This window comes from Lynx canadensis, chromosome B2 (genome assembly GCF_007474595.2).
Source record: "Lynx canadensis isolate LIC74 chromosome B2, mLynCan4.pri.v2, whole genome shotgun sequence".
NCBI classification, from domain to species: Eukaryota; Metazoa; Chordata; class Mammalia; order Carnivora; family Felidae; genus Lynx; species Lynx canadensis.
The window spans coordinates 75,881,048-75,905,376 of NC_044307.1; the positions used below are offsets into that span (position 1 = coordinate 75,881,048).

General features: G+C 40.9%; 2 protein-coding genes across 5 annotated transcripts in view; both read left to right on the plus strand.

Annotated features, from left to right (window-relative positions):
- Positions 1 to 378: 378 nt before the first annotated feature.
- On the plus strand, positions 379 to 4,739 carry RIPPLY2 (ripply transcriptional repressor 2). The gene is made up of 3 exons (XM_030317091.1): positions 379 to 729; positions 1,054 to 1,118; positions 4,537 to 4,739. Exons 1-3 carry the CDS (start codon positions 379 to 381, stop codon positions 4,682 to 4,684), a joined length of 564 nt encoding a protein of 187 aa, XP_030172951.1. The 3' UTR covers positions 4,685 to 4,739.
- Positions 4,740 to 7,189: 2,450 nt separating this feature from the next.
- The window catches only part of LOC115514156 (cytochrome b5 reductase 4), a 93,284-nt gene continuing 76,144 nt past the window's right edge, over positions 7,190 to 24,329 (plus strand). Inside the window, exons 1-3 of one of the 4 annotated variants that reach the window (XR_003968890.1) lie at positions 7,202 to 7,404; positions 8,788 to 8,850; positions 11,096 to 11,249. Coding sequence is in view for 3 of the 4 variants with exons in the window: in XM_030315920.1 (XP_030171780.1) it covers positions 7,330 to 7,404; positions 8,788 to 8,850; positions 11,096 to 11,249 (292 nt within the window). In the remaining variant the exon portion in view is untranslated. Of the gene's footprint in view, positions 7,405 to 8,787; positions 8,851 to 11,095; positions 11,250 to 24,329 lie in introns of all 4 variants that reach the window. The other 3 variants (XM_030315920.1, XM_030315918.1, XM_030315919.2) reach the window with 3 other exon arrangements.

Here is a 24,329-nt window from a genome sequence, read left to right on the forward strand (position 1 = left end):
CAAAACGTGTAGAATTGCTTCATTTTATCCCCTCCTAGACTCTTCACTTGGAAATTGGCTGCTCGGGCGAGTGTTGTTTTTTCCCCCCGCAGCCATGTGTCGAAGAGCGATTAACACTCGCTCGACAAAACCCATTCCCGGGCCATTTGGGAGTTGCACGCGTTCGCACCCGAGGTTCGGCCTGCCGCGCCTTCACGCGCAACCTTTTTGTTTCTGCGGCTAGCTGGGGAGAGAGGGGCGGAGAGGGCGCGAACCGCTCAGTATGCAGCAGGCAGCCGGGGCTATATAAAGCTCGGGTCTCGGACCTGGCGGGGGAAGAGGTCTGGCTTGCCCGAGAGCAGGCAGCCGCCTTCCGCCCAGCCCCAGCCCCGCCGCGCCATGGAAACCTGGCAGCCCTCGGCAAGCGGGGCCGGCGAGCGCGCGCGCCGCCGCCGCCTGCCGCCCGCGGCCCCCGACCGCCCCGCGCCGCGCGGGGGCGCGGACTCCGGCTGCGGCGCCTCCCCCACCCCGGCCCTCCCGCCCGCGTCTCCCGAGCTCCTCCCCTCCGCTCTCCGCCCCCCACCCGCCCCCGGTCCACGCTCTGCTGCGGGCTGTTCTCCCGGGTCTGGGCTCACATCTCCCCTGCGCGCCTTTTGCCCCCCACCCCGCAGATCCGCAGGCCTCTGGAGACCTTGGGTTGATGCCAGAGGCGACGGGGAGGAGGGGGCGAGGCACCACGCGGCGGAGGCGGTGAGTGAGCCGCGCGCCTCGGGCCGCGCCTCCCAGGGGCGCAGATGATGTACCGGGACTGGGTATGCCCTGCCCGAGGGGGACACACGCCCGGCCTGCCCCTCGCTTAAGATCGCGCCCGCCCGAGGCCCTACCAGAGGCCCTGTGGGTCCTGATGCTGCGAGTTTGTCATCCAGAGCAGCGGACACACGGATACGGTCGGGAGCGAGGCTGCTGACAGCCCCGGGGTCACATTCCCTGCCGGCGCGAGGAACGCTAGATCGCGCGCTTTCCCAGTTTCTACAAGGTGAGTGATAACTGCGATTCGTGTCCTTTCGTCCCCAGATTCCGGATGGCCCCGGGATGACCGAAGCCGCAGGAAAGCTTTCCCAATACAGACACCCAGTCAGGTGAGTGACAGGCCTCCCCGAAGGTCTCCCGTTCCTCCAGCGGGAATCGCACCGCCTAGCTCCACGGCTGGCCTTGCAGCATTTCTGTCTCGGGAAATCTGTCTTCAAGGATCGCAGAGGTCCTTTACTAATCGAATTGACGAATGTAGTTCACGCTCTCACCTAAAAGAACTGTTAACCAGTGCACACTGAGCAAACTCTTAAAAAATATATTATAAAGACGGAAAGTGGATGGTGTCGTGAAAGTAGACCGGTGACAGCGTGTGCCAGCAAACCAATTTTTTCTTTTTCTTTTTTTGAATGCTGAAGAGGTCAGGTGAAATTGACTTCACAACAGGCAGACTGTGTATATTCTTTTTTTTTTAAAGGTTTTTTTCCCAATGTTTATTTTTTCGAGAGAGAAAGAGAGAGACAGAACGCGAGCGGGGGAGGGGCAGAGAGAGACACACACACGCACAGAATCCCAAACAGGCTCCAGGCTCCGAGCTGTCAGCACAGAGCCTGTTGCGGGGGCTTGAACTCCTGAACCCTGAGATCATGACCTGAGCCGGAAGGCGGAGGCTTAACTGACCGAGCCATCCAGGCGCCCCAGACTGTGTATAATCTTATTCTCTTGCAAACCAGACGGAAGAATGGTGTTCAAAGTGGCAGTGTTACGGCAAAATGAGCTTGACATGTAAGAGAAAATGGAGTGTAATGAAAATCCTAAAGATCGCTAAACACTGTAAAAAGGATAGAAGTTACTCGACATAACAATGAGGAGCTACTCTGCTGTTCCTAGGCACAGGAAGTCGGCCTTTCTGTAGAATCCTTTGTAGCTTTTATTCAGGTGAAAGGTTATTCTGCAGTTTGCTTGCTTCAGAGAGCTGTGAAATGCAGACATGTATGATATTCATATGTACGTGCTTATAAACAGCATGTAGAAGGCAATATATGTTGGTTAATTTCTTACCATGTGTCAACACTAGTAAGGGACACAGGGAAAAAATAATCACACCCCTTTAACAAGTGTTGTCATGGTTTAGTTTGGTCAGTTTTACCTGTATGGGCCAAACATAAGCACCTAACTCTGCCAGAGGGAGTGGGGAAAGATCTGGAAAGTGTGTATGATAGGTTGTGGTTACCTAGCTGAGTCTCAAAGTTAGCCAGATGGATGGTAGGTGTGGGAAAAGGGGACAGAAGAAATAGCATAGGAAAAGGAATACAGAGTCATAGAACACCATAGCTCCCTCTGGGAGTATCAAGGAGCTGGAATTTGGGTAAGTGAAGGTGTGGTCATTCCAGCAGGTAAGCCAGAGGCCGGATCTTGCACACCATGGTAGAGAGTTTTGTCCTAATCCTGTATGTGGCATTGGGAACCCATGGACTTAATTCTGTAGATGCTATTGGGGGTTACTCAAAGGATTTTAACCAGAAGAGAAGTGTGATCAGATTTGTGTTTCAGAAAAAGCACGAAGAAAATGGTATATAGGCTTAGTTAGAACACCGAAGTGAAGTTGGAAGTTATTGTAATTCAGGCAAGATATGCTAAAGAGCCATTCTGACGCATTGGAAGTGGGGCTGGGACTGACAGAATTTGGGGAAGGCTTGGGTGACATAATAGGGTTATAATGTATTGGATATAGTAGGTAAAGAAGAGGTAGAAAGACAGAATGGCTCCCAAGTTTGTGTCTGATGACTAGATGAATGCTGCACCAACAGAGTGGAAATTAGGGCTTAAAACAGATTTGGGGAACAAGATAACGAGTCTAGTTTTTCATTTATCACATTCAATGGGCCTATGGGATATCCAAATAGATGTGTCCAGTAAAGAGTTGCATCTATAGGTAACGGGCCCACAGTCAAGATCTTAAGTGGAAATACGGACAGCTTAGAGTCTTCAGTAAATGAATGTTTGGGGAAATCATGGTGGTGAGTGAGGTCTTCCAGGGGACTTCGGGAGGAGAGATGATCACTCTTGATAAAACGCTTGGGAAGGCCAGTTTTAACCTGTATACACAGAAAAAGGGATCCACAAAGGAGACTGAGAAGAACCATTCAGCCCGGGGGAGAATTCAGGAAAGTGTCAAGTCCCTGAAAAAAAAATGGTCAGAGATTCTGGGAAGAGTGTGGTAACAATTAAACAACGTTCTTTGGATTTGACAGTTCTAGTTAAGCATTAGAAAATCAATTGTTTCCTGTATAAGAAATTCCTTTCTTCTTCTGAACTACTGTAGCCATTAATTAGTACTTCTTTAAGTTTATTTTATTTTTACTAATTTCTATCTTGAGTACTATTGTGTGTTTCATTTTTAATTTAATCATCTTCTTGAGGATAGGGACCATGATTTTTTTATCTTTGAATGATGAATTATGTCTGGCACAAGGGATCACTAAAATATTTACTGAACAACTGAATTATTGATGATTGCTTATTTAGGCATCAAAATTAAAAACTTTTTTTTTTTTTTACCAGTTGTCTAGAAACATTTATAAACTATATTACCTACTTTTCTGCTCTTTAAAATGGAGTACACTGGGCACAATGTAACCTTCTCTTTGTTAGAACCACTCTGTTATAAATGGGTGCCTGGGGCTGGGGCTAATTACCCTACACTAAAATGACTGCACTGTTGCTGGTGAGTCAGCCATATCCTTCTTTTCTTTTCCTTGTATGAAAAATAATAGAAGGCCATATGGCAAGATTAATATTTGTCAAAAATTTGAAAATATGAGGTAATTGGGTTACATGAAAATTATTGTGTAAAGCCAGTATTATTCTCAATATCTTAATATGGATTTTACAAATTTAGTTGGATGGGGAAAAGGAAGGGAGATGTGATCAAGGTTGGGGTCAGAGGAAGCTTTTTTATACCCCTGGTGTGAGTGCATAGAAAAACTTTTTAAAATATTGCTTTTTGTACTTTTCTAAACTTACATTGGCTACATCTGTAACTAACAGTTAAATTTGTGGGTTTTAGTTGAAATACTAGATGATTTCCGCTTTTCTGGAAGGTGCATAACATTTTGTTGTCTTTATAAAATTGGCTATCAAAAATTTTAATGTAATAGTAGAATTCATTTTTTTCCCAAAGGAATTTGGAAATTGGAAGACAACCTTCTTCTGTATATTGTAAGAATAAATATATCAGTAATACCTGAAGAAAGCTAAATACTGATCTTATGCTCATAAAGGGTTTAGTGTGAATTTATTTGATCCAATTTATAGCTTGGATAAAGATTTAAAAATAATTAACTAGTTATTGATACTTTGGCAAGTAGACTCCCATGAAACCTGTGATAGTAACATTTTAAAACTCTATCTAAAGGCATACATCAATTGCTAAGTATATGGAGCTCTTGAAATTTGAACATTTCATGAATATAAGGATTCTGAATGTGACAAAATAAAGCATATTATGTTGTCTGCTTCTTTCAGACTATTTTGGCCCAAATCAAAGTGTTATGATTACTTATATCAAGAAGCAGAAGCTCTTCTGAAAAATTTTCCAATTCAAGCCACAATTTCATTTTATGAAGATTCTGATAGTGAAGATGAAATTGAGGAGCTGATCTGTGAAAATTAATCTGATTAGTTACTTTTGATGACATTAAAAGCTTATAGAATTTAAATTTAGTGTACAAATGTATCATAATCCTTTAAACTAATTTATTTGTATATAAATTATTAATAAAATGAAATATTTTGGAATTACAAAGTAGTTTGGCTTTTTTTTATCCTTACACTATAATCCAATGTTGGAATTGAAAAATAAGTGCAGTGTACAAATGTCTTGATTGTATTGTAAACATTTGAGGTTTACAAAAGATAATTTTGATCTCTTCATCAAATTACAAATTTAACTTTAGTTATAATTCTGCAAGTATTTAGCTAAAACTTTGCAGAGAGTGACTATATTTAATTTTCAACCTAATCTTGTAACATCTGGTATTTCTTACCGATCCTCATTAGATATTGTAGTTGCAGATGAATATTATTAGATAATGAAGAAAGTCACCTTATGTTACTAATCACACAATATTATGTGTTTGCTTGCAAATGGTGAAAAACATTTTAAATCATTGTCCATAATTGAGAGTGGGAATTAATGTCAGGGCTATTACATTTTAGAGATGTTTAATGAATGAAGAATCAAGTCATTGTCACTTTAATACTCCTCTGCTGTCCTTAAACCCAGTAGTAAAATAGCATGGGTGTTCAATAATTGTAGTGCTACATTGAGGGATTCCCAGAACTAAAACAAAACAAAAAAAAGTGAGTATGACTTACATGGAGTCAATAAAAGGGGAGCCAAAGGCCAGAATTTGATATTTTTCCATTTCTGTCCAAGGGGGAACTAAGAAATTTGGCAGATATGAAGTGATTTTCAACAACATCACCTTCCTTTGTTCTGGTTCCTTGCTCCTAATATTGTCATGTAAAAATTTTTCTCGTGGGAAGTGAATAAGAAATTGTCAGTGATTAGCTTTTTTAAGTTTTTTTTTTAAATCTTTTTAAGTGTTTATTTATTTTGAGAGAGAGAATGTGAGCAGGGGAGGGGCAGAGACAGACAGAAAAGAGTGAATCCCAAGAAGGCTCTTCCCCTTCAGCGCAGATCCAAACGTAGGACTTGATCCCAGGAACCATGAAATCATGACCTGAGCCAAAACCAACAGTCAGACGCTTAATGGACTGAGCCACCCAGGTGCCCCAAGCTTTTTTTTTTTTTTAATGTAGACTTATGAAAGAACACCTTATCATTTAATGAAAGAGAAAACAGGAGCACATTGCAAGGTAAAGGTAACATAGTAGATAGACTATGGTTGTGAAGTTCTTTAGCTTAAATACAATTTTTCACAATAAGCATTTTAATTGCCAATAAAATGTTTCCTAATATCCCAGAATGGTGATAGGTAGAGGTGAAGGTCCAAGATGGTTACCTGGCTAAGAAATCCTCTTACTTGAATGGCTAGATTCACACAATTTGCCTTCTAACCTTAAGGACAAGGCGGTTGAAATAGAGTAAGTTCAAATCATGTGTCAGAGTCAGGAAAAATTAGTAATGGCCTCAATTAGGGAGAGTTATTTACAAGTATATTTTTTCTCCTGAAAACGTTTTCTCTTCACTGGATTCTACACTCAGGAGGTGTGTGTACCCCAAGGGATATACAAAAAATCCACCAGATCACGAATCTGGACTTTGATCATTAGGGACTGGTTTTTACCTGCATAGTATTCGAGCTTCTCTCATCAATATGTTGGAATAGTATGAAGAACCACCGCCATTTATTGATTTATTGGCTACTACTAACCAACCAGGCACTATACCAGGTAGTTTACATATGACATCTCATTTAATCCTTACTGAAATCTAAAGCCATTAGGCAGATGGGGAAAATGAAGCTTTGAGACACTCAAATAACTCGCATAAGGCCTTATTTATTAAATGCAGAGAGATGGCATTCAAACTAAATCTATTTGACTCAAACATAACTGCTCGTCACTCCATCTGGGGTTGTATCAGTAAGCAATTCCCTGTGTCCTTCAGTGAAGATAGGAAGTTAGATGAAGAGGAAATGCTTGTGAGTGGTGATCGGAGCAGGAGACTTTACTTCTTCGACTCATTCGTTAGTCATTAGCGGGGGTTCTTAAAGGTGAAGCTTCACCTAGTAGGAGTGGCTGTTTGCATTTGACACCTTAATTCTTAAAGGTTCTCTTTCCTGTACAGACAGGTGTCTTACAGTAGAGAGTTTCAGAGAAATCAAAATGCTTTGAAAGTGTTATTTTGTGCCATATTTCAAGTAGTGTGGTGGTAGTGCTTAACAATAGACAGACACTTGTGTCCTGGTTTAACAGTCTATAAGAATTTATTTTCAGATTCTGTCAGCACCAAGGCTAAGGAACAGCTTCCCTCTGTCTTAAATGCTACCACGGAATAGCTGTCACCTCCCTGCGGTGCTGAAATTCAGACTTCAGGACTAACGAAGCATGCGTACTTCTCTCTGGTTCCTCCCCTGCCGGCGCTCCGTTCTTTCCTTTGGCTCCGCCCTTCGCGGCCTCAACGTGCTGCGTCATGGCGCGCCTCACCCCGGGCGACCCCGGAAGTGGGTCGGGGGCTTGGCCTCTGCCCGGCCTCGGAGCCGGAGCGGTAGGTGTTACGGTAGAGGGGGTCGATCCGAGAGATCTTGTCCGGCGGCGGACCCCGGGCAGGGCCCGGGCCAGGGGTCCAGGATGCTGAACGTCCCTTCCCAGTCTTTCCCGGCCCCCAGCTCACAGCAGCGCGTCGCCTCCGGGGGGCGTAGCAAGGTAAGCGGGTGACACCGTTGGTCTCATTCAGCTCGCCGCCCGCCGGTGTTCCTTGCTACCCAAAGGTCCATTCTCTCCTAAGGACCCCTCTTCCACCTCCTGTCCTCCGCTCTCGCCTTCGTTCCCTCCTGCCCTTGCTGACGATCTCTTTCTGATCCACTTATGTCTGCAATCATTGAGTTCTCCTAACCTCCCTCCCTCTCACCTACTAGCCCCTTTCTTTCCCATCCGCAATTCCCTTAATGTGAAGTCTTTTCCCGCGAATTAAATTTAGTCGTGTATGACTGGGCCAGCACAGTTCTTGACGTTATCATATAGGTATTCAGTATTAGCTTCTTTCCCTCAGCCTATCCTCATCTCCAGTCTTTTGTTCTACACTTGCCGGAAGGAGTTGTGAGTGATGTGGTTCCCTAAGAGAAGGGAAAGGTTGGGAAGTAGCGACATTGGCCAGTGACCATCCCTCCAAAGGTGGCAACTAGGGAAGATTGGGGAAGCGAGAACAAATGTCTACAGTCCTCCGGAGGGTTTATGGACACTTCTTTTAGTCATGCTGCCTTTCTACTTTTGGTACCTGTTTAATCACTGCCTTTTCTACTGATACCACTTGCTGACTTTGAAGCTAATATGATACTCTTTAACTTTTAGTTAAACATAGTTACTGTTAGCAACAGGTGGAATACAAATGTATTTTATATTTACAAAATTTAATAAAATTGTCTCCTGTGTTCATTGCAACGTAGATAATTACTCCAGTTATTTGTTATTTCCTCATTCTATAACTTCATGTTTTGTTTTTGAAACTTCCACCTGCTTGGGCCACTTCCCCCCACCCCCCAATTCTGAATTCTTGGATCTTAGCATTATTTAGGATCTTCACCGACTTTTTTTTTTCCCCCTTCCACTTAAACCTGGAGTTTGACTCTGGATTAGAATTATGGATTCAGGAATCTGTAGCTTTCATTAGCTTTTCAGAAGTCTGTAACTCTAACAATAGTAATAACATGGCTAAAATTTATTCGGTGCTTACTGTGTATGGTCTAAGTGTTTTGAGTGCTTCGTGTGTATTAACTCATTTAATCTTTACAGTGATCCCATGAAATGAGTGCTTTTGCTATCTCTATATCACAGAAAGGGAACTGTTTAAGACATGTTGCTTTGGACCCCAAAACTTGATGTGATGTGACTCTGGCTGGGACATTTCATTTATTGCTACATGTATCATCCAGCCATCTAATCATCTGACCCCTCCTCCTTGATGTTTGACCCGTTTCTCTCCTTGAGCTAAATTCTTGGCTAAATAAGTATAGCCTTTGCAGAGAAAGAATATCTGAATTAGAATATGAGTTTCTGGCCTTCTGTTCAAACTACAAACAATGTTCTCAGCATCATTCTAAAAGAGAAAGCTCAGAAGCAAAGACAAAAGGTTCACAGATGGTGATGACAAAGGTGAGTCTTTGGGTCCAAAAAGAGAACAAAATACAATTATTGTGCAATTCAAGGGGAAACTCAGACAACGCCCCCTCCCCCTCCTCCTCCCCAGTACTTTATGAAATAAGGTAATCTTGCAGTGTTAGAACCTGAGTCTGGCTTGTATGACATGGGTAGACGTTGAGAAAACAGAAGCTAGTTGGGGAGGTTGTATATCATAATAGTTAAAAGCATAGATTTTTGAGTGAGAAAGACCCAGATTCTTTTCCCAGGTCCCATGACTTAATCTCTGAGTCTCATTTTTCTCAGGTGTAAATGAGAATAATAGTGCCCATTTTATAGGGCTGTTCATAGGATTAAATGAGATAATGTTTCTCTTAGCACAATCTTGGTATATGGTATGCACTCCTCTGTGTTACTTGCCCTTAGGCTTTTATTCAGACCCCATGGATTGTTGTGGGATTGTTGTATAAAGCCCTCAGCACAGTGTGTGTTACAGAATATGTACTCAATATATGGTAGCTTTATTATTTCTACTGACACTAGTAAATAAATATTTATTGAGAACCTACCATATGCTGGAGATGTGGTCTCTGTTTCCAAGGAGGTTAGTCTAATAAGCTAATAGGCTGCACAAATAGTTACAAATGTCATAAGAATTGTAACAGTATGTTATGACCACAAGGGGTTAGGGTCAGAGAAGGCTTCTGGAGGAAATAATGTCTGTGGGAGAGAGGAAGGGAATTGATCCAGGCAGAGGAGCAGGTGTTTCATACTAATCAAGGAATCAGTTCCCATTTAGCTAAAGCATGTAATAGGAAGGAGCAGAAACTAAAACTCAGAGCTAGTGGGGCGCCTGGGTGGCGCAGTCGGTTAAGCGTCCGACTTCAGCCAGGTCACGATCTCGCGGCCCGTGAGTTCGAGCCCCGCATCGGGCTCTGGGCTGATGGCTCAGAGCCTGGAGCCTGTTTCCGATTCTGTGTCTCCCTCTCTCTCTGCCCCTCCCCCGTTCATGCTCTGTCTCTCTCTGTCCCAAAAATAAATAAACATTGAAAAAAAAAAATTTAAAACTCAGAGCTAGTGAGGTAAACTATGATCAGATAAGAAGGGCCTGGTAAACGAGGGAATTTAGAGACATTATTTATTGTAGAGTAGTGTGGAGAGCCACTGAAGGAGGGAGGGCCCATGATTAGAGTTGCTTAACTACTCAGTAGATTATGGAATCCTCGTAGATAAGAGAGAGAAGTGATTTTGGTTTGGGATGGAAAAGATCATTTTCTCATACTTTACTTCATTTACTGGGACCAAGAAACCTAGAGAATTTCAGGGATGGTAAGAAGGGGATGATGTAGTTGGTAGGAAGGAATGTGAAATTGCAGTGGTACCACAGACCTATTAGTTTGGTTATTTGGGGGGAAATGACTGCCTGCAGTAGGTAGGATTCCGGAAAGTGAAATTGATAAATATCTTAGTCTATTCCGTCTGTTGTAACAGAGGGCCATAAATTTTATAAGGTGACTTACAAACAATGGAAATTTATTTCTCACAGTTTTGGAGGCTGGGAATTCTAAGATCAGCGCACCAACAACTTCAGTGTCTGATGAAGGCCTGATTCCTGGTTCATAGCCATCTTTTCCCCACATCCTCACATGGCAGAAAGGCTGAGAGCCCTTTGAGGCCTTTTTAATAAGGGCACTAATATTCATGAAGGCTCCACCTTCAAGACTTAGTCACCTGCCAGAGGCCCTACTTCCTAATGTCACATTGGAGGTTAGGATTTCAACATATGAATTTTGGAGGGGCACATACATTCAGTGTATAGCAATATGCTTCCTTGAGTGTGCCTTCTTTTACATTAAACATTTCTCTGGTACTGTGTAACAAACTAGTTATATAAGTATAGGCAGGAGCTTACTTCCGTGTGACAGAGCCGGAACTAAGACTTGTTTTTTGACTCCAGGTTCAATGTTATTGTTTTACTAGATACCATTCTGATGACTGTTTGTGTGACAGAGTTTCTAAGCCCTACCTCATAGCCCAGGTGTTTTATAGTGTTCTATTTATAATTCGAATATAGCAGAGATGATTTTGACAACCACCTAAATCTATAAAAAAAAATGTAGAATTATTGATTTGAATTTTCTTATTTTTTTGAATGAGGGTAAGAGTAACGAAGCAGCCTTAAGAGAAGTGGGAGGAAGGGGAGGGGAGAGCAGCTGACTTGAAGAAGCCACATTGAATTCTTCTCTTTTCCTTTTTTCAGGTCCCTCTAAAACAGGGCAGAAGTCTTATGGATTGGATTCGACTCACTAAAAGTGGAAAGGATCTAACGGGATTAAAAGGCAGGTTAATTGAAGTAACTGAAGAAGAACTTAAAAAGCACAACACAAAAGATGATTGTTGGATATGCATAAGAGGTACGTGGTTATTTATTATGTACTGCAAAAGGTTTTGGCTGGGCTTTCCAGTTGAGTGCCATATGACCTTATGGTCCTATTACTTGGTGTTACGATACACAATAAGAGAAGAAAAATATACCTTACACTGGGCTATAAAATAATTCTGAATTTGCACAGTATTTCTTAGATAACTATTTACATAGCATACCTGTGCTGTACTCCCTTTGAAAGAAAACAAGTGTTTGTTGGCAGTTTATTCAGTAATACTCTCTGTATAATAATGTCCTGCCTTAGTGCCTTGTAACAGAATCTTTTTGAATGGGAGAAATTGTTCTGCCAGAAAAAAAATGTCTCTGAGAATCGAAAGTAGATCAGAAAGACTGTGTTTAAGCCAAATCTTCAGTTCTCACATGAAGCAGTTTTTATTATTCAATATGTTTTTCTTAGCAATATTAATTACCTAATTTTTATAGCCTGTAGAAAATTAATTTTTTTAATGTTTATTTATTTTTGAGAGCCATAGCAGGGGAGGGGCACAGAGAGGGGGAACACAGAGCTGGATGTGGGGCTCGAACTCATGAACCGTGAGATCATGACGTGAGCCGAATTTGGACGCATAACTGACTGAGCCACCCAGGCGCCCCTAGCCCGTAGCAAATTAGAAACGCCAAACCAGAAATAAGTGGATTGGAGAGAGTGAGCAGAGGTAGAGGAGGGGAGCTGATAAAAGCAGACCTCATGGTAATCAACAACCTGACATCTCGGAGAGGAACAGAAGTAATAAAGGGCATGGAAATGTATGGTGGGCCTCCATAGCGAGGTCACTGAGTCATGCAGACGTGGTTAAATATGCCCACTACCCTCAGTTTAAAGAGTCATTTAGTCATGCAGTGCTGTTGCACAATTGTGATTTTATCATTGTGTAATTACGGTATGTTGTCAGTTATCCTGATCAGTATCCTGATCATATCCTGTAACCAGTATGAGAGAGACCGTGTCATGTCAGTCATACTGTTCAGTCCTTCATGCCTGGCACATAGAGGACATCAATGTGTGCTTGTTGAATGAATGTGCTTAACGTTGTTAAGAAGTTCTATTAGGGAGGTGTGTGGTTGTCATAGTAGGTTGGTGATGTGATCAATGGAAAGATACCAGTAGGGACGATGAGTTTGCTAGAGATGCACAGACAGAAGCACAAACTTGGTGGCTTAAGCCACAGACAATTATTGTCTCACAGTTCTGGAGGCGAAAGTCTGAGATCAGGGTGCCTTCTGAGCGCTGTGAAAAAGAACCTGTTCCATGCCTCTCACCTAGCTTCTGCTGGTTTGCTGCCAATCTTTGAAGTTGCTTGGCTTATAGAAGCATCAGCCCAGTCTGCCTTCAGCTTCACGTTGCATTCTCCCTGTGTGCTTGTCCGTTTCCAAATTTCCTGTTTCAATAAGGACACCAGTCATGTTGGATTGAGGCCCTACTGTACTCTAGAATGACCTCATCTGTTATATCTGCATTGACCCTATATCCAAATAGGGTCATGTTCTGAAATACTGGTGGGTAGGCCTTCAACATACGAATTTTGGGCTGTACACGATTTAAGCCATAACACCTAATTGAGAGTGAAAGTGTTTCCAGTGGCAGGGAGGATGGACTCTCCTAGCAGGTGATGACATAACAGAACAGCTGCTCAACCCCCCCCAGAGCTTCTCAGGGGAATACAACTGTGGCTAGTACCCACAGGCTGGAAGGAGGATTCTGCTAGATGCAAAAACCTCCTTTTGCCCTTTTACAGGGTTTTTAATACCCTCTTTGCTCTCTTTCCATGCTGCCTACCTGTTTTAACAGGTATAAGTATCTGGTACACAGTGACCGCCCCACTCTGCCTGAGTGTTCTCTGCTAGACTGGGCGAAGTGGAGGTCGGTGTCTCAGGAGCATCTCTCAGCTGGTCCAGGCCACAGGCACGTCTGAATTCTGTTTCTACAGTAGGAAGCCACTTCTCCAGAAAATTCACTTCTCCTCCGTATCTTAGTGATGTTAGATAAATGAGGCACTAATGAAACACAGTCATACTTTACTATTCATTTAATGTACTGCTGGAGATAAGGGACTTGTTTGCTATGTTTGAAAAGCAGTATGCACACTGCTCCCAGTTATGTATCTCCTGTAAGAATTGAATGTATGGTAAGACTGGTAAGGTTGTTGATTTGAGGATACATTTATTAAAATTTCTATTGGAGGATGTGTTCTACTCTACTAACAATAAGGCTTTTTTTCCCCTTTGCGTAAAGTGTGTCTTCTTTTTTCCTTCTTGACAAGTTCAGTTTATGTTATCAAGAAACACTCAATTTAGGCCCTTCTCTTTGAGCTTTCTCTCTAGTAGGAGAGGATAAATGACTGACTGTTAGACACATCTGAGTGAAGTGTCATAAGAAGTTCTAAAGAAAATGACATCAGATTGGAGGGAGGGAGACACGTGATAGTGATAGCCTGAAAGCTGGGGACAGGTTTTCACCAGAAAATGAGGAAGTGCATCTAAGTTGAGGGAAAGGCCTAAACTATAAACACAGAAAGGCTTAAGATATGTTCTGGATGACCTCAGCCGTAGCAATTTCTTACTTGACACATCCCCAAAGGTAAGGGAATTAAAAGCAAAAATGAACTACTGGGACCTTATGAAGATAAAAAGCTTCTGCACAGCAAGGGAAACAACCAACAAAACTAAAAGGCAACCAACGGAATGGGAAGATATTTGCAAATGACATATCGGACAAAGGGCTAGTATCCAAAATCTATAAAGAGCTCACCAAACTCCACACCCGAGAAACAAATAACCCAGTGAAGAAATGGCAGAAAACATGAATAGACACTTCTCTAAAGAAGACATCCGGTTGGCCAACAGGCACATGAAAAGATGCTCAACGTCGCTCCTCGTCAGGGAAATACAAATCAAAACCACACTCAGATATCACCTCACACCAGTCAGAGTGGCCAAAATGAACAAATCAGGAGACTATAGATGCTGGAGAGGATGTGGAGAAATGGGAACCCTCTTGCACTGTTGGTGGGAATGCAAATTGGTGCAGCCACTCTGGAAAACAGTGTGGAGGTTCCTCAAAACATTAAAAATAGACCTACCCTATGACCCAGCAATAGCACTGCTAGGAATTTACCCAAGGGATACAGGAGTACTGATGCATAGGGACACTTGTACCCCAATGTTTATAGCAGCACTCTCAACAATAGCCAAATTATGGAAAGAGCCTAAATATCCATCAATGATGAATGGATAAAGAAATTGTGGTTTATATACACAATGGAGTACTACGTGGCAATGAGAAAGAATGAAATATGGCCCTTTGTTGCAACGTGGATGGAACTGGAGAGTGTTACTCTAAGTGAAATAAGCCATACAGAGAAAGACAGCTACCATATGGTTTCACTCTTATGTGGATCCTGAGAAACTTAACAGAAACCCATGGGGGAGGGGAAGGAAAAAAAAAAAAGAGGTTGGAGTGGAAGAGAGCCAAAGCATAAGAGACTCTTAAAAACTGAGAACAAACTGAGGGTTGATGGGGGGTGGGAGGGAGGGGACGGTGGGTGCTGGGTATTGAGGAGGGCACCTTGTGGGATGAGCACTGGGTGTTGTATGGAAACCAATTTGACAATAAACTTCATATATTGAAAAAAAAAAGATATGTTCTGGAACTTAGGTTAAGTGTTGGAGAATTATAAGAAAGAAGACTAGAAAAGTATGCTAGGTTAGATCGTAAAGGGCCTCAAAAGTCAGGTTGATGTGTTCTTTAAAAAAAAATTTTTTTTTTAATGTTTATTTATTTTTGAGAGAGACAGAGACAGAATGCAAGTGGGTTGGAACAGATTGAGAGGGAGGCACAGAATCCGGAGCAGACTCCAGGCTCTGAGCTGTCAGCACAGAGCCCGACGCGGGGCTCGAACTCACCAGCTGTGAGATCATGACCTGAGCCGAAGTCGGGCGCTCAACCGACTGAGCCACCCAGGTGTCCCAAGGCTGATGTGTTCTTAATTTAGATGGCAGTGTGAGCTATCGGAGGTATATGAATGTGGCGACAGTGTCATCCGAGTATGTCTCAGAAAGATTAGTCTGGTGGTGGATGTAGCGAATTAAATGGGACAGAAAGCATTCAGCTCATTATAGAAGTTCAGGTGGTAATAAGTGAACCAGAATGTTGACAAAGACAATGCAAAGTAGGATGAATGGGAGACAAACAGGTTACTGGTAATTTCTAAAACAGTCCTAAATTACAGTAAGCATGTGACTAAATGCAGTCACCTTTTTCTTTTTAGCTGTTCTAATTAAAAATATTAATGATACTTTCTGAAAAGGGGAATATATGGCAAATTTAGCTTTGAAGGGCAGAGATGTTTGGGCCCAATTTTTAATCAAACCTATACCATAGGGAAACATGGTATCATGGTATCATTTCTCCCCCTTGTTAAAATATTCAAATTCTTTACTTGTCTAACAATTGCCTCATTTTTAGTTCTGTTCAAACTTCAGCTGATTGGGTTAAGGGAGACACAATTAGTCTTTTTAAGAAATCTTAGAAAATATACACTTTGGTATGGGTTTTAATGGCTAATATTATGGAGATTATTTTCCCTTTTGAGTATATATCAGTATTTTTGCACATGTTCAGGTTTGTTGAGTCCAGTCATATTCCTGGAAATGATGGTGCACAAAGAGCACTTAGCTGGCAGCAGACTAAAGCATGAACTAAAATGTGAACACTGGCCTAAAACATAAGACAGTATATGGAGTTTCCAATTTGTTCACCTAGTAATCACCATTTTCTGTGAAGTGTGTAATTATTGTAATGTAATAGGAGGTAATTGGAATGTTGAGGGAATGGATAGGAGAGAGAATGCTTTTTAAAAGATCTTGTGGAATTTACCATTAATGCAGACTTTTGCAGTTTTCCTCATTATTGTTGTTTCTCTCTCAAGGACTAAAGGTGATTTATAAACGTGTGAAACTTTGAGCAAACATCTAAATCACTCATCTGTGAGAGCTTCACAGAGCCTAGATCAGAATTTGTTTCCCCTGTAGTATATTTTGTTGTAGTACGTACTCTGTGGGTAGTGATGTAGTGATGTATTAAGTCATGAAATCATTTTTTGGCACCATGGAATACGGCCTTTAATCGTGGTGAGAGTGAGGGCGAGTGTAGCCTGATACTCAGTAACAGTCATTTGAATGACTACTATTTAGAAAAAGTTGGTTACTGTTAAGTAGACTGGCCACTCTGTTACAAACTTAGAGGAGTAAGTTGTTCATAAGGGATTTAATGGGTTTCGTTTACTACTTAGAAATAAACATGGTTTGATTTCTCCTAATGCTGATTATCATATACCAGTAAATTGAAGAGGCCTGCTTGAGACCACTGTAAAAGTGACTTTGGGGGTGCCTGGGTGGCTCATTCGGTTAAGCATCCACCTTCTTGATTTCAGCTCAGGTCATGATCTTGTGGTTTGTGAGATCAACCCCTGCGTTGGGCCCTGTGCTGGGAGTGCGGAGCCTGCCTGGGAGCCTGCCTGGGATTCTCTGTCTCCTACTCTCTCTGCCCCTTCCCTGCTCGTGCTCTTTTTCTCTCTCAAAATAAATAATAAACATTAAAAAAAATGACTTCGAATGGGTCGGTGTTTTTCATGTTTCATTACTGATTAGAAAATATTGGCAAATGGATCCCAAGAAGTAGTATTTAGTCCTATTGTATTTCTAGTCCAGCTTCCTAGATTTCTAGGTACATTTACAGTAAACCTTTTAAAAACTTATTTGTGAGATGTTAGTGTAGATTTTTGTGAGTACAGTCAATCCTCATTATTCATAATTTCAAATTTGCAAATTTGCCTACTCACTGCAATTGCTTGAAACCTCAGAAATCAATACTCACAGTTCTTTCATAGTCATTTGCAGACATGCACAGTGCAGGGAAAAATTTGTTTGACCCTAGCACACATTCCTACTTGAGGCCGAACAAGGCGATGCTCTGCCTTCTTATTTCTGCTCTCATACTGTAAAGATGTGTCTTTTTTTGAGGTCTGTTTAGTGCCATGTTTTTCATATCTTGTGCTTTTTGCTGGTGGATTTTGGTTTAAAATGGCCCCCAAGGATAGTGCTGAAGACCGTGATGTGCCTTACAGAGAAAATACCTGCATTAGATAAGCTCCGTTCTGGCATGAGTGACGGTACTGTTGAGTGTGAATTGAATGTTCATCAATCAGCAATACATGTTGGATAAGGTGTCTTTAAACAGAAACACACTGCAAGCACAGTTATATGTTAATTACTTGAGAAAACTGTGACCAGAGGCTTGGAAGAACTTCATGCTGTCTTTTCCCCAAGGAGCACTGTTTCAGTATTTGCTAATTCATTGTTCACGGTGACTTTGTAGAACATAACCACTGAGAAGAAAGAGAATTGACTAGGCTATTTTGTATTTATACTCCAGAAATAATAAAATAAGCTTTATTCTTTTTGGGTTAGATTAAAAGTCACCAGGAATAGAGCTGATTTTTCCAACAGTAGGCTCTTTTCTTTAAGTTTCCATAGGTCCTTGCTTTACTTTTATTTTGAGAAACTGCAGTATTATTTGTCTCCAGCAAAGAAACCTTTTTTCCCCCCTAAGAACAGCTTTTCAAATTTGGAGCTAACTTTTTAATTTATAACGGAATGCATTATCACAGTCATACTGAGTGTATCTAAACAATAATGTATTGTTATTACAGTTAGCTTGGCTATGCTGTACACGGTCTGCTTTGTGTGCTGTTCTCGTTACTGCTCAATGGCAGATTTCCAAACACCTCTCTTCTGCTATCACTTGCTTGTTTAGGAAATACAAATCAACATTTTTTATAGCTACATTTCCCCTTACTCATCATTTCTTTTTTTTTCTTTTAAATATACTTTATTGTCAAGTTAACTAACATACAGTGTATACAGTGTGCTCTTGGTTTTGGGGGTAGATGCCCATGATTCATCACTTACATACTATACCCAGTGCTCATCCCAACAAGTGCCCTCCTCAATGCCCATCACACACTTTCTCCCGCCCCTCTCCCCCATCAACCCTCAGTTTGTTCTCTGTATTTAAGAGTCTCTTACAGTTTGCCTCCCTCTCTGTTTGGGGAACTATTTTTTTCTCCTTCCCTTCCCCCATGGTCTTCTGTTAAGTTTCTCAAGTTCTACATATGAGTGAAAACATGGTATCTTTCTTTCTCTGACTTATTTCACTTAGCATAATACCCTCCAGTTCTAGATAGAATTTCATTCTTTCTCATTGCCAAGTAGTATTCCATTGTATATAGAAACCACATCTTTATCCATTCATCAGTTGATGGACATTTAGGCTCTTTCCATAATTTGGCTATTGTTGAAAGCACTGCTGTAAACATTGGGGTACATCTTCCCCTATAAATCAGCACTCCTGTATCCTTTGGTTAAATTCCTAGTAGTGCTATTGCTGGGTTGTAGGGTGACTGTTCATGTCTTCTGCCCATTTCATCACTGGATTATTTGTTTTTTGGGTGTTGAGTTTGGTAAGTTCTTTATAGATTTTGGATACTAACCCTTTATCCAATATGTCATTTGCAAATATCTTCTCCCATTCCTTCAGTTGCCTTTTAGTTTTGTTGATTGTTTTCTTTGCATTGCAGAAGCTTTTTATCTTGATGAGGTCCCAATAGTTCATTTTTGCTTTAATTTTCCTTGTCTTTGGAGACGTGTCGAACAAGAAATTGCTGCAGCCGACATCAGAGAGGCTGTTCCCTATTTTCTCCTCTAGAGTTTTAATGGTTTCCTGTCTCACATTTAGGTCTTTCATCCGTTTTGAGTTTATTTTTTATATGGTGTAAGAGAATGGTCCAGTTTCAGTCTTCTACATGTTGCTGTCCAGTTCTCCCAGAACCATTTGCTAAAGAGAGTGTCTTTTTTCCATTGGATACTGTTTCCTGCTTTGTCAGAGATTAATTGGCCATACATTATTGCGGGTCCAGTTCTTTGGGTTCTCTATTCCACTGGTCTATGTGTCTGTTTTTGTGCCAATACCATACTGTGTTGATGATTACAGCTTTGTAGTAGAGGCTAAAGTCTGGGATTGTGATGCCTCCCACTTTGGTTTTCTTTTTCAACATTACTTTGGCTATTCGGGGTCTTTTGTGGTTCCATACAAATTTTAGGATTGTTTGTTCTAGCTTAGAGAAGAATGCCAGTGCAATTTTGATTGGGATTGCATTGAATGTGTAGATTGCTTTGGGAAGTATTGACATTTTAACAATATTTGTTCTTCCAATCAATGAGCATGGAATGTTTTTCCATTTCTTTGTGTCTTCTTCAATTTCTTTCATAAGTTTTTTTACAGTTTTCAGCATACAGATCCTTTACATCTCTAGTTGCATTTATTCCTAGGTATTTTATGGCTTTTGGTGCAATTTGTAAATGGGATCATTCTTGGTTTCTCTTTCTGTTGCTTCATTATTGGTATATAGAAATGCAAACTATTTCAGTACATGTATTTTGTATGCTGTGACTTTGCTGAATTCATATATCTGTTTTGGCAGTTTTTTGGTGGAGTCTTTCGGGTTTTCCATGTAGAGTATCATGTCATCTGCGAAAAGTGAAAGTTTGACTACTTCTTTGCCAATTTGGATACCTTTGATTTCATTTTGTTGTCTGATTGCTGATGCTAAGACTTCCAATATTATGTTAAACAACAGTGGTGAGAGTGGACATCCCTGTTGTGTTTCTGATCTCAGGGGGAAAGCTCTCAGGTTTTCCCCATTGAGGATGATATTAGCTGTGGGCTTTTCCTATGTGGCTTTTATGATGTTAAGGTATGTTTCTTCTATCCTGACTTTCTTGAGGGTTTTTATTAAGAAAGGATGCTATATTTTGTCAAATGCTTTCTGCATGTATTGACAGGATCATATGGTTCTTACCTTTTCTTCTATCAATGTGATGTATCACATTGGTTGATTTGTGAATATTGAACCAGCCCTGCAGCCCAGGCTTACTCGTCCATTTCTATTCTGATCTGTAGATTTTTACATTCTGATCCAGAGATTTCACATTCTCCACCATCAAATGCAGATAATCTCATCTTAATGATATTTTTGGTGAATATGTGAATTACCTGATTTCTAACTTCTTATCTTTAGACTATTAGAGTCTACTGCCTCCTGTTTTGTATTCAACTCTAGATTGAGTCCTGGTTTAGCATTTGAGGGTTACTCACTTTAAGGGTTATTATGTAAATTAATTCATTAAGAAATTACTATGGGGTGCCTATTACTTGTAGTTGTTTTTTTTTTGTTTGTTTTAATTAACAATCATATAGGCAATCCTTCTGAGACAGTTTTTATTTATAGTAACCATGAAACATGGCTTTTGCTTTTTTTTGTTGTTACCTTATGTATAATTGTCCTTCATAAAAAATAGAGAAGATGGAATCGAACTATTCCTCCATCTTGGCTGATTCATTTAGTCAGTTTTTCTTGTCATGCACTCTACCAGGTTCTAGGGATAACTTGGAAATATAAAGTGGAGATGGCTTTTAATCTTATGGAATTTACAGTGTGGTAGGGAACACAAAGCATTAATCAAGTCTGACAAGTATCGTGAAGGAAAGGTACACTGTGCTGTGAAGACGGCAGAAGATTGAGCAGAGATCTGAAAGATGAACTAGAGTTAATTAGGCAAAGAGGAATGGGAACAGTATTCCAGGCTCCCAGAAGAAGCATGTGCAAGGGCTGGGTGGTATGATCATATGAGAGAGAGATCACGTGCACACACATCATAAGTGTTCACTGTGAATATAAGGTGTTTAACATTAGTGATAATCTCTATTCTTTCTTCTCTTCTCTTGTATTGGAAAGACACACTCTTTTCAAAAATGCCTTTCTTTCCAAGACATTTTCTTTCCTAAGGCTAGTCTCTTTGTGCTCTTATCAGTCCTCTCCAGCCTCCTCATGATCTTGGGCATTTGCCCATCCAACATTGTTTAGCATCTCAGTTCTTTCTTTTCTTTCTTCCAGCAGTTTCTTCCATTTAGTCTCCTCATGACTTTGGCCCTCTCTCACTGTTTCTTTCTCTGGGCTTTCTTCCTTAGCACTTGGTGCTGGACCACTATTAGACCATCTATAGCATTTTTTTTTTTTGGCCATTTTTAATAGTCTCCCTATTTAAATTGAGTTTTGGGATACTAATACATTGCTTCTCTCCCTACCCCAAGCATCTGGCACAGGGCATGGCTCCTGGTTAGTGTTCAGTAAATGCACCTTGAATCATATGTATACAGTAAAACCTTGGATTGCGATAACTTGTTCTGCAAGTGTACTGCAAGGTGAGCAAACATTCCTAATAAATTTTAACTTGATAAATGAGCAATGTCTTGCAATACCAGTAATATATGATGCCAAACATCACATGATCACAACTAAGCCAATGGTTCTTCTCTCTCTCTCTCTCTCTGTCTCTCTTTTTCTTTTGCTGTGGGATTGTGGGTGATTGTCTCCATGCTCAGATGCTTGGTCTCAGGCTGTGGTGTTCAGCAGAAATCAGTGATTTTTCAGAACATTGGAAGGTGCCCACAACTGGCACTAGTGTATTTTTTGTCACTTCAAAGCACCTATGGACAGACAGTCTTTTGCTTTTCCATAGAAGAGAAAGCTTAGGAATACTTTGCTTCATTCTACGTCAGGCTGCCTGCAGATATAGACCCTTTCCTCTGCTGCCTTATTGCCAGTTACATTAAATACAGTATATGACAAGAATTTATTAATACTATACTGTAGTCAGCATCCGTGCAAATGTATACAGTGGCCCCCATGCAGGAAAATGTTGAAAAGAAAGGCAGTAAGGAGAAGGAGGAAGTTTATAGAAGAAGGAGAAGATTACGGTGGTAGTTAAGAAGGAAATCATCAAGAAGTATGAATGAGGTATGCGAGTAGCCAAAATTGCAAGATTTTATAAGAAGTCTATGTCTGCATCTCGTCTGCAGAGGAGGAGGAGAGAAAGGTGGAGGAATCCCTCACTTCAAGTGAGATTAGGGAGATGTGTAAAATGTGGGAAACAGTGCAAAATTTTGTAGAAAAATACCGCTCAAATAAGGCTGTAGCAGTGTAAGTGATGAATCTGTTTAACAATAATGCAATGTCACATTTCCATGAAATCCTCAAAAGGAGGCAAAAACAAGTGTCATTGGATAGGTTCCTTGTTAAAGTTGTATGAAAAGAAAAAGATCCCATAGAACCAATAGATAGCAGTGATTCCATTAGTGATAGTGAAAGTTGTCATACACAATAACCCTCCTGTCTCTTGTCTCCTTCACACCAGCTACAATGGTTTTCAAAGGTAAGTGCAGGTTAATTTTTTTCTTTATATTTCATATTTTCTTTATTATTTTGTATTATGTTACAGTTTGTAATCATTTTTATATGAATATTTTTGGGTTGTGGAACGAATCATCTGAGTTTCCATTATTTCTTATGGGGAAATTTGCTTTGATATACACGTGCTTTGGATTACAAGCATGTTTCTGGAGTAAATTATGCTCACAAACCAAGGTTTTATTGTATTTTGATATGTGTAGGAGTTATAAACCACATTATGGTTTTAATTATTTGACAAAATAGTAACCAGTTGAGAAACCTGATATTTGATGTTTCTACGTTATTGGCTCTTGGAGTTTCTTAATCAGTTTGAAACTGATATTTGATGTTTCTACGTTATTGGTCCTTGGAGTTCCTTAATCAGTTTGAAACTTTATTATCTGTGGATAGTTTTCTTATATAGATTCAAGGTCCATTATTCATTTTTGAGCCCCATTTTAAAATGTATTAGTATTTCCATTAGACTCCTTTTTATGTTTCTATCTCTGTGAGGAAATTTCCCCTCCATTAAATGTCATCTACATTTTCTACTAGATTTTTTAAGATGTTAATTATAGTTATTTTAAGATCCCTGTGTAATAGTGCCAACATATGCACGATCTTAAGTCTGGTTGTGTTGCTGTTTTTCTCTTTTGACAATGAGTTCTTTTGTCTTTTTTTTTTTAATGTGACTTTTAATGTTTGATTGAATGTCACGTGTTGCACACTGGTGAACAGTAGAAACCCAAGGTATTTACCCTTAGAAACAGGTGCACTTTTACTGGCAGACAATTAGATCGAGTCAGTCTAGGTAGTAGTTGAGCCGGTTTGGGGGTTTATTGTTGCTAGTGTTACCATCAGTATACCACAGACTTCAAATTCCTCCAGCAGTGAGTTACTGCTAACTTGTTTTTAGTGTGCAGCCTGCAGCGTTGGAGGGTTTTCTCATTGTTCCTGTTCCGCTCTTAGCAGACCGCTTGCCTTACATACCCATATAGGGTCTCCTTCCATGCTCTTGTCCCTCTCCCATTGGCGGACTTCCCTTGCTTGTTACTTGGTGCAAGACTTGTGGTGGAGACAGAAGGGGTTTTGCAATTTCCCTGTTTTAGCCTCAGTCTTAGGCAGGTCCTGTGCACCTGCCCCAGAGGCTGAACTTTTCCAGTGCTTCTGTCACTTCCCCAATGGAGATGTCCTCTGCCTTATACTCAGTGCAGGATCTAGAAAGCAGGCAGGTTTTCTGCCTCTCCCCCACCCCCTTCCTGACAGCTGAGCTTTGCCTTGTATCTGTAGAGGAGGAGGAGGACAGGGCAGAGGGTGTAGGCTGGGAGCAATTTCCCTGTCTTCCTTGCAGTGCTAGAAGACCTCTGTTTTGTATTGGCACAGAATCTGGGCACGAGTGGGCTTTCTGTCCCTTCTCCAGTGTTTATCTTGCATTTGCCTGGTGTTGGACCAGAATAAAAGAGGAGCTGTGTTTTCTTCCCTTTGCAGCAGCAGCAGCTAACTTTTGTTTGGTATCAATACAAGGACTCGAAGGTGAGAGACTTTACTGTACCTTCCCAGCAACAGGCAACTTTTGCTGCGTGTCAGGATTCAATCTGAAGCATAGGTGAATTTCTCACTTCTGCCCCACCAGTAGCTGATAACCACCTTGTATTCATGCAGTCCGAAAGTATAGACAGACTTTTCTTGGCACTTCTGCT

Excerpts from the sequence above, each read along its gene's own strand:
- RIPPLY2 (XM_030317091.1), top strand. The coding sequence starts at position 379 with ATGGAAACCTGGCAGCCCTCGGCAAGCGGGGCCGGCGAGCGCGCGCGC. Across the intron at positions 730-1,053 it reads GGCACCACGCGGCGGAGGCG|ATTCCGGATGGCCCCGGGAT; the intron begins GTGAGTGAGCCG and ends TTTCGTCCCCAG. Across the intron at positions 1,119-4,536 it reads CAATACAGACACCCAGTCAG|ACTATTTTGGCCCAAATCAA; the intron begins GTGAGTGACAGG and ends TGCTTCTTTCAG.